This window comes from Melozone crissalis, unplaced genomic scaffold (genome assembly GCF_028551555.1).
Source record: "Melozone crissalis strain CALT ecotype California unplaced genomic scaffold, PUWL_Pcris_2 ptg000032l_1, whole genome shotgun sequence".
NCBI lineage: Eukaryota > Metazoa > Chordata > Aves > Passeriformes > Passerellidae > Melozone > Melozone crissalis.
In genome coordinates, this window is record NW_026535810.1 from 1,643,696 (window position 1) to 1,660,329 (window position 16,634).

General features: G+C 47.8%; 2 protein-coding genes across 2 annotated transcripts; both read right to left on the minus strand.

Moving 5' to 3' along the window:
* Positions 1 to 1,621: 1,621 nt before the first annotated feature.
* On the minus strand, positions 1,622 to 6,498 carry LOC128940370 (keratin, type I cytoskeletal 19-like). The gene is made up of 8 exons (XM_054281753.1): positions 6,007 to 6,498; positions 5,062 to 5,144; positions 4,396 to 4,552; positions 3,852 to 4,013; positions 3,270 to 3,395; positions 2,894 to 3,120; positions 2,306 to 2,424; positions 1,622 to 1,756 (listed from the first exon to the last, which is right to left on the minus strand). The coding sequence occupies exons 1-8, from the start codon at positions 6,496 to 6,498 to the stop codon at positions 1,731 to 1,733; spliced, it is 1,392 nt and encodes a 463-aa protein (XP_054137728.1). The 3' UTR covers positions 1,622 to 1,730.
* Positions 6,499 to 11,244: 4,746 nt separating this feature from the next.
* LOC128940369 (keratin, type I cytoskeletal 19-like) lies at positions 11,245 to 15,942 on the minus strand. The gene is made up of 8 exons (XM_054281751.1): positions 15,373 to 15,942; positions 14,364 to 14,446; positions 13,862 to 14,018; positions 13,539 to 13,700; positions 12,974 to 13,099; positions 12,644 to 12,870; positions 12,194 to 12,339; positions 11,245 to 11,426 (listed from the first exon to the last, which is right to left on the minus strand). Exons 1-8 carry the CDS (start codon positions 15,940 to 15,942, stop codon positions 11,401 to 11,403), a joined length of 1,497 nt encoding a protein of 498 aa, XP_054137726.1. The 3' UTR covers positions 11,245 to 11,400.
* Positions 15,943 to 16,634: the final 692 nt, after the last annotated feature.

Below are 16,634 nucleotides of genomic sequence, written 5' to 3' on the forward strand. Positions count from 1 at the left end.
AGTCAAGATTACTAATTATTCCAGCTTCTGTTATTTTTTTTTTCTTGGTGACTTTAAATACAGAAATGCAGTGTTAATGGCAAACCTCTGCTTCAGACTCGGCCCAAACTGGACACTTTTTGGATTGGCCAATTTTGCCCTTTTTTTCTCAGGCACTCTCAGTGTCTCTGGGGAAAACAAATAAAATAAAACCAACCCAGTACAGGTCTTTTAAATTTCTCTTTCCTCTGGGAAAAACAACCAAACCCAACCCAGTGTAAATATTTTCACAGGTTCTTCAGTTTGGTATTTCACTCTGTGGTACAAGAGGGGCAGTGCCGATGGAGCAGAAGGTGAAAAGTCAGATGCCAAATTCCCAGGATTTTAGTTTCGATGAGCATCTGCCTCTCGCTCACGGAGGATCCGATTCACGCTGTTCTGCTGGGAGGAGCGAGCAGCAGCTCTGGGGCGTTGCTCAAGGGAGAAATTCGAGTTTGGGAAGAGCAGGAGGAGACCCTGGCCCGGCCCAGGAAGGTACAGCGCTGCCGGCAGGATCCCCGGTTCGTCTCCTGTCGGGATGAGCATCTCCCGGCCACCAGGGATCACTCTTGTCCCTTCTCCGCCTCCTCACTGCCAAAATTCCGCCCTCCCTCTGCCGCTTCTCTGCTCCCGGCTTATTCCGGCCACAGCAGACGCAGAAATGTTCCTTTACACGCGCGTGGCACAGTCAGGAGCGGGACTTGGGGAAATGAATTTGACTTTATGTTTCAAATGTTTTTTAATTTCTCAACAAAGGAGTCCAAAATATTCCATACGTGTTTAGGTGTGAGAAATCTTTGTAGCAGGTCACATAGGGTACAAAACCAGCTTACGGCTTCCAGACCATTAGCTCTTTCTGTCCCGTGGGTGTCTCTGCACAACTGTGGATGTCCAACCACCCCTCGGCTGTCTGAAGGGCAGAGGAGCTGAGGATATCTGCTGCCCTGCTGGCAGGGACACTGTCCCCTCCCCGGGCAGTGGTTTGACACAGAGGAGGTGAGCCTGGTCTGCCCAGGGGCATCTCCCTGCTCGGACATGCCCACACTGCACGAGTCTGGGGACAGGCAGGGCCAGGAGACACCTGCTGAGATGTGTGTGACAGACACCGTGCTCCCCAGCACCAGCACATCTCCCAGTTTAACACTGACACATCTGGAGATGTGCACCCGAGATGGCTGCTCAGGTGGTACCTGTGTGTGGATTCACACCTGCCTGAGCCTTGGGAATTTCTGTCACTGTTCTTTCTCTGACTCTTCCTGTGCCACACAGGAATGGGCAACATCTGCCTCAGGCTGTGACAACAGGGAGGAGCTGGACAGATCAGCAAGGCCGCTCTCTCCTGCTGGCAAAGCAGCTTTGTTCCCAGTGCAGGATGATCCTGACCGGTTTTGGTGCCCCTTGGATGGATCAGCAGCTGGTGTTCAAAAGGAACTCAGTTTCAGACACAGGTTCTTGATTGCATTAGGCAGAAGCAAAGTTTTATTAGAAACATTTTTCACCAGCAGGTGCATAAGTGACCTGACTAGCTCAGGTAACTTCTAGAGGTTACAGCATTGCAGAAGAGAAGAGCAGAACAGAGGAGGTGGCTCCTTACACCCCCTTCAGCTACGTGGCCAAGCATCACTGAGTTACTTCTACTTTCTCTGCACAGAGGGTGCAGTGAGCAGGGACTGTTCTCTGGGTTTCCCTGTCACCTTCCAGTCCGTTTCTCCTTAATCACAAATTCTCCTGCAGGTCACTGGAGAGGAAACACAGCAGTGTTATTGGATTGGAACACAAGCAAAATCCTTCACATAACAGATATCAGATCCTGGTAGTGCCCTTGTTTCTGGAATGTACTGCTGAGCTGATGCAGCTGGCAGCAACCCAGGAAGCTCCAGAAATTCCCTAAATAATTTGCTTTAATGGGAATTTTCACTTGTAAAGTTAGAGGTTTACTCTTCACTCTTTCCAGACTCTTTTGCTAAGCTTTGGCTGTTGTCTTCTTCACATCTTCTTCCAAATTTTCCCATCATGCTTTATCTCCCTGGCCTTCTCCTCTGCATTATACTGCTCCTTTTTATATACATTATACTCCTCTTTGCTTCCTTTATTCCATGTTCAGCCCAAGCTCTCTAAACCCATTTCTCAGTGACAGCACCACGGTATCAGATCCCCCCATAGCACAGTGACTCTGAGAGGATGCCTGTGACACATCCAGGAATGTGCTGTCTCCTGGCCTCAGTGCATGAGGAAATGAACCAAGCCAGTTCTCCTTTTGTGAAAATGCAGCCCTTACAACACTTACCTTGTATGTCTCCAGTCTTGCAGGGTGGGACCTGGGCCTGGCAGTGGGCACCTGAAGTTGTTGTGTAGGTGTGGCTCGTCCTAATGACCCCTCCACCAGTTCCCATTCCTCCTCCGTGACTAGTGGGATAAATTTGGTGAGAGAAATAGGGAATTTTAGAGCTTTACATGTCACTGCTGACTGACTTCTGACACAAAGTCTCAAATTATGGCCTTTATAGGCATTACAGTATTTACATCACATTTTCTTTCACTTGCAGAGTTGCTTTACATTTGTGCTCCGCCTTGGCATGGACAGTTCTCACCCAACTCACTATAAGAAAGGGACTGTCACCAATGCTGACATAATGCCAGCAGTGACGGTGTTGTCACCAGCAGTTAACAGATTTGGTGTTCTGCTTTGCAGATCCCAAGCACTGACATTTAGTTCTGATTGACATGTTAATCACAAGGAAGTTGTTAATGAAGCAACTTTTTCATCTTAGAGAAAGCCTTTAAGCAGGACTGAAGATCAGGCTGGATACCCAATCTGTAATGCAGATCCCTGACATTTTCATTTATTTTCTAGTGGATCTGGAGAGGTACTTACATGAGGTCCTGCTGTCCTCCTTCCAACAAGCACCGGTAGGTCTGGATCTCCTGCTCCAGGCGGCACTTGACGTCCAGCAAGGTCTTGTACTCTTGGTTCTGACACTCGATTTCTGCTCTTATTTCAGCCAACTGCTGCTCCACACACGTGATCTGGTTCTGTAGCTCACTGAGGAGAGAGTTGTACTGGCACTCCGTTTCAGCCAGAGATGATTCCAAGTTATTTCTCTGATAAGATAAGCAAAAAAACAACAATGATTTTAGTGTAACCCTCCAGTCCAAAAATGAACAGGCCATTCTCCACCATTGTGCTGGTTGGTTTCTGCTGAGAAACCCAGCAGTGACCAGTTGGAGCTGTGAGTCAGCTCATCACCCACCTGGCTGAGCTGAGCTTGGAGATCGATTTCCAGGGTTTGCAATTGGCGTCTCAGTTCAGTCACTTGGTTGTTGCACGTCTCCACCTCCTGACCGCTCGTAATAACCTCCCGATTCACCTCCTCAATCTGAAATCACCAATCCAGGGTAAAGAGCTTTAGGCACATCTGGGTATGCTGGATTTGCTTTGATAGGGGCAGAACATGGTGAGTAAAAGGAAACAGGGAGCAAGGCAGGTTCTCTATACACAGGGTGTTCCCTACCAGCTCCCCTGCTTGTTCTTTTTACAAATCCCATTAACCTCGTGGCTATTAAATCTCTTTAATCCAAATGTGGAATATCTCTGTTCCAACAACACACCACAAGGCCTTGTGGCAAATGCTGCTGTTCCAGATGGGACATAACAAACTGGTCAGACAGGCCTGTGGCTCCTGTGGAACACAGGGTATAATAAGTGCTGCTCTTGGGCTTCACTGAGAAGGAAGAACTGCTTATTGTCTCCCTGTCTGGTCTCTAAAAGGCTCCTGGGCCCGGGGCTGTGTGTGTCAGTCTGGTTTGCAGCACAAGTTTTGTTTGTTGCTTACCTTGCACTCGTACCAATCCTCGACTTCCTTGCGGTTGCGCGCTATCAGTGTTTCATACTGGCATCTCAAATCCTCCAAGATTTGCCTGAGATCTGGTCCCGGGCAGGCATTGACCTCCACACTCACATCTCCAGTGGATTGCTTCCTCAGGCAACTCATCTCCTGGAAATAAATCCCAGATCAGATCATACTGGTTTTTGGAAGGCAGCACAGAAGAGCAAAGCTCAGTGGCCAAGAGCTGCCCTCACTGTCAGACCTTCCTCCCTGCTGTGGCTGTGAAAAGCACTGGAGGATGGTGCAAGTGTTTTTCCAGGGAATCTGTTGCCTTATTTATTTCTTCAACCGCTGCAGTCAGCAGCAGCTTTCCCCTCTGGCACTCCCAGTGTGAGCATAGCCCCTGCCAGATCTCCCTTCCCTTCTGAGGCAGAGTGCTCTGAGCCCCAGAAAGTTCGATGGGAAAGCTGTAGCCTGAAAGTGGATAATTTAAATAAAAAAACCAAAAGCTTTCTGCCAGGGCCATGATGCAGGGCTGGGCAGGACCTACCTCCTCATGGTTCTTCTTCAGGCAGCAGAGCTCCTCCCGCAGCGACTCCAGCTGTGCCTCCAGGTCAGACCTGCACAGCGTCAGCTGGTCCAGCACCTGGCGCAGCCCGTTGATGTCGGCCTCCACGCTCTGGCGCAGCGCCAGCTCCGTCTCGTACCTGGGTTGTGACATAAAGCACAGATTCAGGATGGGGATGTCCCACATGGCTTCTGTTTGTGCCAGGATCTCCTTCCCCAGCTGCATGCTTTGACCTGCGTTTTGCTAGGTTTCTGCATGCCTTGGATTTCTGCACCACTTCGTGTCCGTTAAGCTTTTCTTCCTCGTGTTTGTTTTTTTCCCCTGCTCCTTCTCACTGTATATTTGGTGTCACTTACTCAGCTGCATTTCTGCTTTGTTGATCCCATCTGTGCTGGTCTGGGGTGAAAATGAGCCACTCCCTGAGCTGCCTGTCCCCAGCCTCACCACAAACGCCGTTGCTAAATGTTTTACCCAAGAACACTAATTAAGGGAGGGCTGGTGACCAGGAGCAAAATGCCTTTCATCATCCTGCCCTACCGAAGTGGTGTGGGGAGACGTGTCTGGAGCCTCTGTAATTGGTGCTCTGAGCCTCTCAGGGAGGGGGAAAGGAGCAGGGGGGAGGCAGCAGGTTCATAGAGGGGCACTCACTTCACACGGAAGTCATCAGCAGCCATCCTGCTGTTATCAATGTCCAGGATGATCTTGTTGTTATCAATGGTTGCGCAGACAATCTGGAAAACAGTAAACCATGAGAGATGTCTCCTCTCTGCTGTTCTACTCTATAGATTTTTCTGCCTTGCAATTAGGTAGGAACTCTTCACATTTCTCTTTTTCTGTTGCTTTCTTACATAAGTAACCTTGTCCCTTCAGCAGAGAAGCTGAGGGAGGTGGCTTTGCCTCCTTTACTCACAGAAGAAAGGAGATCAGCCACACAGAGCTGGGAATTAAAGAGTTGTGGGATGGAACTTTCCAGTTTCAAGATCTGAAGGCAAATTCCAAAGACGCTTCAAAAAATAAACCTAAAGAACCTTCCTTAAGATAGTAAATCTCAACTGACATTCAAGCTGGCGTGTTCTGGGCTTCACATTTAAGGACCTTCAGGGAACCTGGAGGGAAGGGGTCTTTAAGCCTTAAGATCAGCCATACATTTCATTGTGGACTTATTAATGTCAGGCTGTTTGTGTCACTGTGACAATCAGTTTCAATTCTCAGCTTTTCCCACCTAGAGATTCATAACATTTCGTTTGATAAAACATCCAAAGTGTATGTTTTTCATTGTCTCATAGTTTGCTTTGCTCTCCCTGTGGGGCTGACACCACTACATTTCCTCAGAGTACATTGGTAATATTACATTTACAATTATATAGTCACATACAATGTACCAAAGCACCCTGCTCCTCTTTCAGAGCATTCTCCCACCCATACCACCTTCCAGCACCCACACTCAGCAATGTCACTGGGGAATTTGCCAAAATTCCTGTTTGCAAAGACATTCACAAGCACCAGAGTTCCCTCCCACAACTGCAGTAGGTTCTAAACACAAACTCAGGAATAAGCTTTCCAAAGGGGAAGAACAACCTGAGGGGGGCTTACCTGGTTCTGAAGATCTTCAATCTCTTTGTAGTAGCAGCTGTAGTCGCGGGGCTCGCAGGACAGGCCCTGTGTTGCATACCACTCTCTGATCCTGCACTCCAGCTCAGCATTCTCCTTCTCCAAGCACTTCACCTTGTCCAGGTAGGAGGCCAGGCGGTCATTGAGGTTTTGCATGGTGACCTTCTCATCGCAGGATGAAAGCAAGCAGTCTCCACCAAGACCCCCAACAACCACACCGCCTCCGAGGCCAAACCCGAGGCCGTTGCCATAGCAGTTGCCACCTCCATAGCTCCCACCAGCCAAGCTCCCAACACTCAGTCCCCCTCCATAATTCACTCCACCGCAGTAGCTCCTTCCAGAAAAACCTCTGCCACTGCCTATGCCAAAGGAAGAAATCCGTGCTCCACCACCACCACCACCAATGATGCAGCTGCCACCGCTGCTCCTGCCTTTGCTAGACACAGTAATGGTCTCCTTAATGTTGCAACTCATGGCGACAGCGGTGGGAAATGCAAGCAGAAGCCCAAAGCAAGATGCACAGCTTGATACGAAATCAGACTGCGAGCTGGCCCTGGCCGCCCATCCCTATTTATACCTTCCACAGTGGGTGTCACCTCTGCTCCTTCTTCCCATAAGGCTGGCTACTCCAGCCATTGGTGCCAAGAATAATTTCTCAAAGGGAAGTTTCCTTTCAAGAAGCCTGGTAGACAAGGAAGATGCTTTACATGTCTCTTGCTAATTTCAAAAATACATTAGCAATAATGTTTTATGAATCATCAGCTTTTTGTTTATGATGCAAACTTACAGCGTTAAGCCAGGAAAAACACTGTCCTAAATTACATACCAGGAAGAAATCATTAAAGGTTATTGCATCAAAGAGGTCTTTATCTCTCATTAATTTATTTTCATTTTATTTTGAATTGAATAAGCAGTTTTCATGCAAGGTGCTGAGGTTGGAATATGTAAGATGAAAAAGAAAGAAGAAATACTAAGTTTGCTTTTCGAGTGATGTATGAAGAATGATGTAAGAACTCTGGAAAGATCAGAGACACAGAGATTAACCTTTAAATCTCTCCACTGCCAAGATGACAAATCTGAAACACTCTGCTGTGAGACAAGTGAGACCAAGAAGGGAGCTCATAATGGGCGCGGATGAAAGGTTCTTCATACATGATTGTGGCTCTCCAGTAATCCACAAAGGATTTGTTTCATTATGTGGAGTGTGTAAAGGAAGGTAAAAGTGCTTTAAGTATTTCCTGTTGTTCAGTGAAAGATAATTTCTGCACTTCTCCTCATTATGGATTGTAATTGTTGCTGGGAAAGGGTGGGTTTGAAGCACTGGATGGGAGTGGAAACATCCTATGGCCAATTTCTCTGTCAATACATGCTTCATTTTAATCAGAGCTTTGGGATTGCTGTCCTGGGACATATAAAGACAGAACTGCTGATAGAGCTGCAGAGCAGTCACTGCCCTGTGCAGTTCTACCTGGGCTGGAGAATCTGGATTTGGTACAAACTAGAGACTGTCTATCAGTAATGTTTCCAAATCTTAATTAAGCAAAGAAAATAAAAAGTAAGAATCCTTTCACACTCTTGTAATCAAAATTCAGGCTAAGCCTCTTTTCTTGAGATGTTTTGCTGAGGTTCCAGAGCACTGGCCTTCTCCCTAGGGAGCCCCTTTCCAGTGGCCATGGAGCAAGGGACAGGCATTCCATGGCTTTCTGAACCCAACAGCTCCTTGTAAGAAATTCTCCAAACCTCCTTCAGCAGGGAAAAGTGAGCTCAAACTCTTGCTGAAATCCTCACTGAGTGTCAGGATTGTGGATTGGAATAGCTATTGTTATGGCAGGTAAATGACCCCTTTACCTAAGGACTGACTTTCCCCGGTATCCATGGATTTACCCATCACTTTTTTGCTCTTATTCTTATTTCTGTTGAAAAGATGTCTCCCCTTCTCTTTGCCTCCTTGGATATTCCTTATCCATGCCATGAAGGCAGAAGCATTCCAGTGATCTCTCCAGCAGGCTGGAAACAGGTGAGGAGAGGCTTCCCACAGTGATTTACTCCAAGCTGGCCGAGCTGCAGCTGGACCCAACACAGTGCCTGCACATCAGCCTACCCTCCCTGACACACCGGGCCTCCCTCTGGCCCAAAACCACACAGAAATAAAGCTCAGAATAGCTAAAAGCTCAAATAAAGTTTATTGTGTATAGGAAAGAATCACCAGATTTCATTGCTGGGACTGGAGAAGATAATTGGGAGTCAGGGTGTGGTGGCAGGAGCAAACCGAAACTGCTGAAAGCTGCGTCGCTGGAAGCTTCGCCTGCTCTGCGGATGATTCCTCAGGAATTTCCCAACAGCTGCGTGCAGCCAGCATCTCCTGAGTGAGCACACATTCCTTCCCCAGCCCCGCAGTTATCACCGGGCACATCAGTGTAGCTCAGGCAGAAACACGGGATGACTTGTGCTCCGTGGGAGTGGAGGGTGTCTGCAGGCTGGGGACGCTCCTGCTCCTCCAGGACACCTCAGTCCCCTCTGCCCCTCACAGCTCTGGGTGCCTGCAGCAACCCCCTGTGCCCAGAGCTTCTCCTGCACACACTTCCCTCTGTCTTGTTATTTATCCTGTTTGTCTCCAGGAAATGAGGGCACTAAGACAAAACTAAGTAATTGTTCCTTAAAAAATTAAATTAAGCTTTCCCTCATGTTTTCATTCAGTTATTTGAACTCATGAGCTTCCTGGGTCTGTCTCATCAGCACAAAGAAATAGGAAAATCTTATGGAAATGTAGCTTCCAACCTTTGCAGCTCCATAATTTGCAGCTCTTTAATAAATGAAGCGTTTCCAGGGTGTTTTCTGCTGGGGAACTGTTAATCACAACCTGCCTCTCCTGAGCTGCCTTCAGGACTCAACCCAACTTGTAGGTCCACAAACAACATCAGAGCGTCCCAGGAGCTGAGGCTGTACCCCCCAGGGCCTTTCCAGAGGCATATTCATAATTTCTGGATCATTAGAGTCTCTTTCTGACCGTGTCATTAGTTCTCTTTCACCTCTCAGGAATTCAGGACAGCTCCTTTATGAAAGTGCATGCTTTGGACCTGCTGGATGTGGTGGAAAGGGTGGGAAGGTCTTTGATATGAGCCCAGGGAATCTGGAGGAGCAGCTAGATGTCAGTAGCAGTTCGCAAGAGGAGGAACCAGCCCACAGCTGGTGGGAATCAGCTGGGGCTGCCAGGAGAGACTGGGAAGCTTTTACATACCACAGGTAGCCAAGAGCTTCCAGAAGAGTGCAAACTGGAAGAGTCTCAGTGCAGTGTCTTTGTATTTCTAGAAACAAGAGTGTGAGGACTCAGATTGGGAAGGATTGAGGCCAAAAAGTGCAGCAGTGGGTTATGTCACTGTCTGTCTTTGCACTGAACAAGGCGGGAGGAGACAATGGGAATGGAAAGGGAAAGATTTGCTTTTCAACTTCTCAGCCAGAGGTCTGAGAACAACGGGGATATCCACTGGAGTCCAACACAAGGGAATTTGCCATTATAGCCACAATTTGTATCTCTTTTGAACTCTTGTGAAACACTGGCCATACATATCTACTGAAAGAATTCTGCATCAAGTCTGGTACTTCATGCAGGGCTGGAACTGAACTTTAAATAAAGCTTAATTTGTTTTGGTTTAAAAACTTCTACCTTTGGCCACTCCTCTGAATCATTGCAGGTGTTCCAGCACTGCATTATCTTGTCTTGCCCATGGATACTATTAGTGTCTGGTAGATGAAATAAAGAAATATCACTGGAACATCTTCTCTCTGTGGCTCTCACAACAGGAGAAGGGCACCTTTCACCTGCTCCCTGAGACATTAGTGGTTGAACTTCTTCAGGCACTTGCTGCCATGTTAAATTTCTGTTTCATCAGAGAAACTGGTGTCTTTATAAAAGAACTGGCAGTAGAAAAGTGTGCCACACTATACTGTATGTCCAGTCCTGAAGTGGTTTTGTCTTTGTACCTGTTCTCCTGTCCTGAGTCTGGCTGTTCCATAACTCCAGCCTTTGATGGAAAAGGAATAACCAGGAGTTTTGCTTTACTGGGTCATCTCACAGGTGAATGTGACTCTGTAACAGCCACACCACTACCAAAACCACCACTGCTTGGCTTTCTGGACCAACAATTTAATCCTCAAAACACCCTCATAACACTTTGAACTGCCAGTTCTCCAAACCCAGTGACTCTGCCAGCTCAGCGTGGCCCACGGCTGCTCTGCAGGTCAGGGCCAGGACAAAACCAGCTCAGCACCAGCTGCTGGTCAAGGCCAGGGAGGGACTGACCTGCCTGGTCTGTCACAATTGGGTGGCTCTGGGTGTCCAAAGGCCTTGCCTGGCTTTTTTCCTCAAATCTATTCTCTGATAAGCTGCACCTTTTCAGTTCCCACCCTGCCCTCTGCAGCTTCCCAGACAAGGAGTGTTTAACACAGAGATGATCTTTCAACCACTCTTGATGTTCAGGTTGAAACTCTTGGCAATCAGAGAATGACCAGTAAATGACTCAGTCCCCGTGTGAAAAGAGAGGAGATAAACCTTTTGCCTGCAGTCCTTTTCCCAGTGTGAAGATTCCCATAGAATGAAAGGGATAGGTTTGAACATAAGCCATGTCAGCAGAAATGGAATCAGTTTTGGACACCAAGATTTCATCGTCAACAGTCCCCGGGCTGGGAGATGGAACATGAGAGTGCTCAGCCCAGATCTGTCAGCACTAGACTGGGACCAAGGCAAACTATCTTTGGATGTTCCATCACTGACTTTCAAAGTTCTTCTAAAACTGTGTTTCACCCAATGCTGTGTGGGAAGGACACAGGCCTGTCCATGGGGGTCAGGGCAGGTGTCACACAGGAATGGGCAACATCTGCCTCAGGCTGTGACAACAGGGAGGACAAGCTGGACGAGACCTGCCAGGTCAGCAAGGCCACTCTCTCCTGCTGGCAAAGCAGCTTTGTTCCCAGTGCAGAGTGATCCTGACCAGTTTAGGTGCCCCTTGCTCATGGATCAGCAGCTGGTGTTCAAAAGGAACTCAGTTTCAGACACAGGTTCTTGATTGCATTAGGCAGAAGCAAAGTTTATTAGAGACATTTTTCAGCAGCAGGTACATAAGTGATCATAGCCCTGGCTGACTACAGCAATAGTCTTGGTGCTGGGCCACACACAGCAATACAGACTGAAAAGCAAATAGCAAAATAAAGCAGAATGTGGCTCAATGCTCTGCTCATCCCTCTGACACATTGCTTAGCATGGCTGAGCAACAGAGGAGCACGCTCCGTGCTCTCTGCAGACACATGCACTAAATATTCTCTCTCTTCATCTGTAGCTCTGCTTCAGGCTTCTCTTGTTGGATATTCTCGTTTCTCTGCTTAATCACAAATCCTTCGGCAAGGCACTGGAGAGATCAAAGGAAACATTACTGTGTTTATAGCAAAAATAGATTCTTTCCCACACTGTCATTCTCTACACGTGATCGTTTCACAAGCCAATTCAATTAGAATTTCAGATAAATACTGCCCCTTCCTGGGAAGATCTGATGGCTCCTGCCAGCCTGGCAGATGGATCTGTCACTGGCTGCAGCACAGGCTGCATCAAAATGCCAAAAGGTGGAAGCTGCAGACACTGCTCCAGCAGCGATCTGGATGAGGGAATGGCATTGGGGTCCATGCTACATCAATGCCCCTGCTCACGTCATTCTCCTGGCCCAGCTGTCACTATATTTCCTTCTTTGCTTTTCAGTCTGGCTGGAAGTTTTGCTTTGAATGAGGGCTAGTAGTTATCTGCCAGTATTCCCATGATTCCTGCCCTTTTTTTGCCCACCTGGTTTCCGAGTACCTTTCTTTTTCCTCCTCTTTCCTTTATCCCTCATTTCTCATCAGTCTTTTCTCCATGCTCTCCATGGCTTGCCTGCCTGCTGGCTCTGTCCCTCTCCCTTCTATCCCTCTTCCCTCTGGAAATTTTCATGCATCCCAGCAGAGTCCCAGCTCCCAAAATCTCTCCTCTCAGCCACTCCTCTGTGGCTCCTGTCCTGTATTTCCCAAGGGCCCCACAATAAAACTTTCAAGTAGCACCTGTAAGTTACATGGGAAAGATCTTCCAGCCCATCAGTGTTGGATAGAGCAGAGAAGACTGTGGAAATGTTTAGAGTGGAACAGTTCTTACCTTGGATCTCCGCAGCTGCACAGGATGGGATCTGGGCAGACGAAGTGTAAGTGTGGCTTGTCCTAATGATGCCTCCTCCTCCTATCCCACTGCTTCTTGCAACTCCTCCTCCTAGACTTGAAGACTGACCAATTCCTCCTTGCTGACTGAGGAGACAGGAAAATGACATTTTAGTGACAGAAACAACAGATAAGCTAGAGCTACAGATTGTCAGCACCCCTGCTGCTCTCAGTGTGCTTCCATTTTCAGCAGAAAAATGTTGCAATTCTAATTCTCCTTGTGGCACCAACAGCACAGGAGAGGAAGCAGCTCACCACCCCGAAACCAGCAGGCCAAATAGGTCAGTAGGGGAGAATGAGCTCAGCAGGTCCTTCACTTTTCTCTTATGTTGAAATAACCAGGACACAGGTATTTTATTGTATTTTTTTGGTGTGTCCCATGCCCACTTACATAAGGTCCTGCTGGCCTCCCTCCAGCAGGCAGCGGTACGTGTGGATCTCCTGCTCCAGGCGGCACTTGACGTCCAGCAGGATCTTGTACTCTTGGTTCTGGCACTCCATCTCTGCCCGCAGGTCACCCAGCTGCTGCTCCACGCAGGTGATCTGGCTCTGCAGCTCAGCAAGGTGGTTGTTGTAGCGACACTCCGTCTCCGCCAGCGAGGACTCCAGATTGTCCCTCTGAGGGGTGACATGGGACATAAGACAAATACAGGCAGGAGAAACACTGCATTTAGCTATGACTTCTGTGAGATGGATGAGGTTGCACCAGCTCATCACCCACCTGGCTGAGCTGAGCTTGGAGATCGATTTCCAGGGCTTGCAATTGGCGTCTCAGTTCAGTCACTTGGTTGTTGCACGTCTCCACCTCCTGACCACTCGTAATAACCTCCCGATTCACCTCCTCAATCTGAAATCACCAATCCAGGATAAAGAGCTTCAGGGAATGTGCAGTATGAGTTGGATCAAGTATTAAGGAAAGAGCAAAGAAGTTAGCAAAGACATGAAATGAGAAAGGTTTGGGTGAAAACTCTCATCCTAATGGCAGTGTAAAACCTGGCTGGTCATTCCTCTTGTTCTTCTAATTAAGCTGCTTCTTGTTCTTCTCACCACTTAACTGCTTTGTAGAGAATTCATACCTCAAGTCCCAACAACATGCGGCGCTTCCTTCAGCCCGTGACAGGGACACAGGGTGGCAGTGTCCCTCCCCTGTGTCACTTGGTCAGTGTCAAGAAATGCTAAATGTTCTTACAGGCTTTTTTGTGGTTTTTACATGCAATAAATCCCTGTGGGCTGATTGCTTGGGAGTTAGCCAGGGAAAGTCAGAGCTGTGGGAATTATTTACTCACCTTGCACTCGTACCAATCCTCAACTTCTTTGCGGTTGCGTTCAATCAGCGTCTCATACTGGCACCTCATCTCCTCCAGGATCTTCCTCAGGTCTGGGCCAGGGCAGGCATTGACCTCCACGCTCACATCTCCAGTCGATTGCTTCCTCAGACAGCACATTTCCTGCAAACACCATCCAGATCAGGTCAGGTTTAAAACAAAAGAAAGAACTGAGGGAGCCAAGTTCAGAGCCCAGGACCTTCACAGCTCCTGGGTCACACGATGGTCTCCATCACCCCGGGGTGATGGAGTGAACGCTTTGTACAGGAGAGGGCAGGACCTACCTCCTCATGGTTCTTCTTCAGGCAGCAGAGCTCCTCCCGCAGCGACTCCAGCTGTGCCTCCAGGTCAGACCTGCACAGCGTCAGCTGGTCCAGCACCTGGCGCAGCCCGTTGATGTCGGCCTCCACGCTCTGGCGCAGCGCCAGCTCCGTCTCGTACCTGCGAGGGAGGAGGCAAGCAAGAAAGAGCACTCAGTGTCTGACACCACTTGCATTTCTGAGCTCTGACAGGAAAAAACAAAACCTTCCCCTCTATAAGACAGTGCATGCTGGAGCAGCAGCTTGGCTGAACCCTCGCTGCTCCCAGTCTGCAGATCCCTTCTGCTTCCTTTAATCTCCACTCTAAACCAGCTTGGCATCCCAAACTCCCCCTCCTGGAACTGCCTCTAATTAGACACTGGATGAGAGAATTCTTCTGCACAGCCTCAGCCTGTCCTGGGTCACAGGAGAGCAGCTGAGAGCCCTGAGGGTGGTGACAGAGGAGGGGACAGCCCCAGGTACTCACTTCACTCGGAAGTCATCGGCTGTCATCCTGCTGTTATCGATGTTCAGAATGATCTTGTTGTTGTCTATGGTTGCACAGACAATCTGGAAAAAGAATGTTTGTTCCTGGTCTCTGATCCATGTCCTTGGGCTCAAGGCACCCATTGCCAGGAGCAACCACACCCTCTTTCTCCCCCTCTTTTTTTAAAATCCTGGGTATGATGGATGGGGACCTGAGGAGTGCAGCACTCACAGGGATATTCAGGGAAGGGCAGTGAAATCATTAAAATGATAAAATTCATGGTTCAGGTGCAGAGAGTCCAGGAGGTGTAATTACTGTCCAGCACATGCTACAATGCACCTCAGCCAATTAAATCTAAATCTTATGAGATTTAAAGTTTTATTTCAAGAATTAATGATGAGCCTATCTTCTTCAGTCTCTTTCCTGGATTCTTTTCTCTTTACTCTTTGTGCATTGACATCTTAAATCTTTGCCAAACACTTTGCAAAGATTTTGAATTTTAAATTGCCCATTCTAAATGTGTTATGGCCATGTTCTCTTTTTTCTTAGTTTTAATTAGATGTCCTATATTTCCCACTTCTATATGAAAGAGTAAACTAATAAGGAAAAGGAGATAAAGTTTAACTGAAATTCTGCAAGACTATGACAATAACATAAATTCAGATAAATTAATGTCATCCCTTATTTATTTATCTTTTAGTTCTTTTCTTGCCATATATCTACTTGACCACTTTGGCACAAACTAAATTAAAAAAGACAACTGAGCCCATCCAGGTGTATTCCATGAAGTAACATTTTCCCCTTCAATATATCTGATGAATAACAGCAACAGAGACAAACTCTCCAGTTTTATCTCTGAGCTCTGGGCTTTCCACAGGCAGAAGTTGTAATTGCTGTTTGCAAAAGACATTTTACAACAATGATTTTTTACTCCTGATAATGGACTGAGTTATGAACCAGCACCAGAGAGAGCCTTGCAAGGGAGAAAGCAGCTGGGAGGGGGTGTTACCTGGTTCTGAAGATCTTCTATTTCTTTGTAATAGCAGCTGTAGTCCCGTGGCTCACAAAAAGGGCCCTGCTTGGCATACCACTCCCTGATCCTGCACTCCAGGTCAGCATTCTCTTGTTCCAGGCACCTCACCTTGTCCAGGTAAGAAGCCAGGCGGTCATTCAGATTTTGCATGGTGACCTTCTCGTCACCGGAAAGAAGAATGCCATCACCAGAAAAACCACCTCCACCAAGACCCATCCCCATGCCACCTCCCATGCCACCGCCAAAGCGAGCGCTGCCACCACTGAACCCCATGCCTGGGCATCCTCCGAGGACGGTGGCTCCTAAGCCACCTCCAAAGTTCCCACCGACCAAGCTGCCGGTGCTCAGTCCCCCTCCATAATTCACACCACCGCAGTAGCTTCTCCCAGAAAAGCCTCGGCCACCGCCTATCCCGCAGGTGGTGTATCTTCCAGAGGAAACCGAGGAGATGCGCGCCGCGCCACCACCGCCGCCACCGATCACACAGCTGCCGCCGCTGGTCCTGCCCCTGAGAGAGCCAGTTGTCTGCTTAATACTACAGCTCATGGCGAGGCCCAGCTGCAGCGCCAACCCACAGCCCAAAGCAAGATGCAGAGCGTGATACTGAGTCCGACTGCAGGCTGGCGGCTGCTGCAGGTCTCCATTTATACCTTCCAAAGGGGGTGTCACCTGTGGGGTGTTTCTTCTTCCCACGGGGCTGGCTAGTCTGGCTGTTTATGCCAAGATTAAATAGCCCATAGGCAGTTTCCCTCTAGAAATCCCAGTTCACAAGGAAGATACTTTACATGTCAGCAGCTTATTCCAAAAAGTAAAATAGTGTTTTATGAGTCATCAGCTTTTTGTATGATGCAAACTTTGCAACAAGTCAAAGAAAAAGTTGCCCTAGATTATGTACAAAGAAGAACCATTGGTATTTATAACATCAAAGTGCCTTTTATCTTATATTAATTTGTATTTATTCTTAGTCCAATAACCATTTTTTATATCACATGGTAGAGCTTGTGTAACAAAAAATAGAAAACTAATACAATTTCTCACTTCTGAAAAGTGTGAACAGTTGTGACTGTAGTAGAGAACAGACAACAGACACTGTGGTGTGGATGTTGGTCACCTGGCACAGCTCTGAATACCTGCTCTATTGTGAGATTTCCAAAATCACTGAGGTAAATCCCCCATGGATTTAGTTCCCTATTTATGGCTTAAATGTCTTTAGTTATGCAAACACAAGAAGTCAAGTT

What these genes read in the sequence shown, in the direction of transcription:
- LOC128940369 (XM_054281751.1), bottom strand. Translation starts at nt 15,942, where the DNA reads ATGAGCTGTAGTATTAAGCAGACAACTGGCTCTCTCAGGGGCAGGACC. An exon ending in GCCGATGACTTCCGAGTGAA is followed by an intron (nt 14,019 to 14,363) that starts GTGAGTACCTGG and finishes CCTCCCTCGCAG; the next exon opens with GTACGAGACGGAGCTGGCGC. An exon ending in AGGATTGGTACGAGTGCAAG is followed by an intron (nt 13,100 to 13,538) that starts GTGAGTAAATAA and finishes TGGTGATTTCAG; the next exon opens with ATTGAGGAGGTGAATCGGGA.
- LOC128940370 (XM_054281753.1), bottom strand. Translation starts at nt 6,498, where the DNA reads ATGAGTTGCAACATTAAGGAGACCATTACTGTGTCTAGCAAAGGCAGG. An exon ending in TCCAAGCTCAGCTCAGCCAG is followed by an intron (nt 3,121 to 3,269) that starts GTGGGTGATGAG and finishes TTATCTTATCAG; the next exon opens with AGAAATAACTTGGAATCATC. An exon ending in CAAGACTGGAGACATACAAG is followed by an intron (nt 1,757 to 2,305) that starts GTAAGTGTTGTA and finishes TTTCCTCTCCAG; the next exon opens with TGACCTGCAGGAGAATTTGT.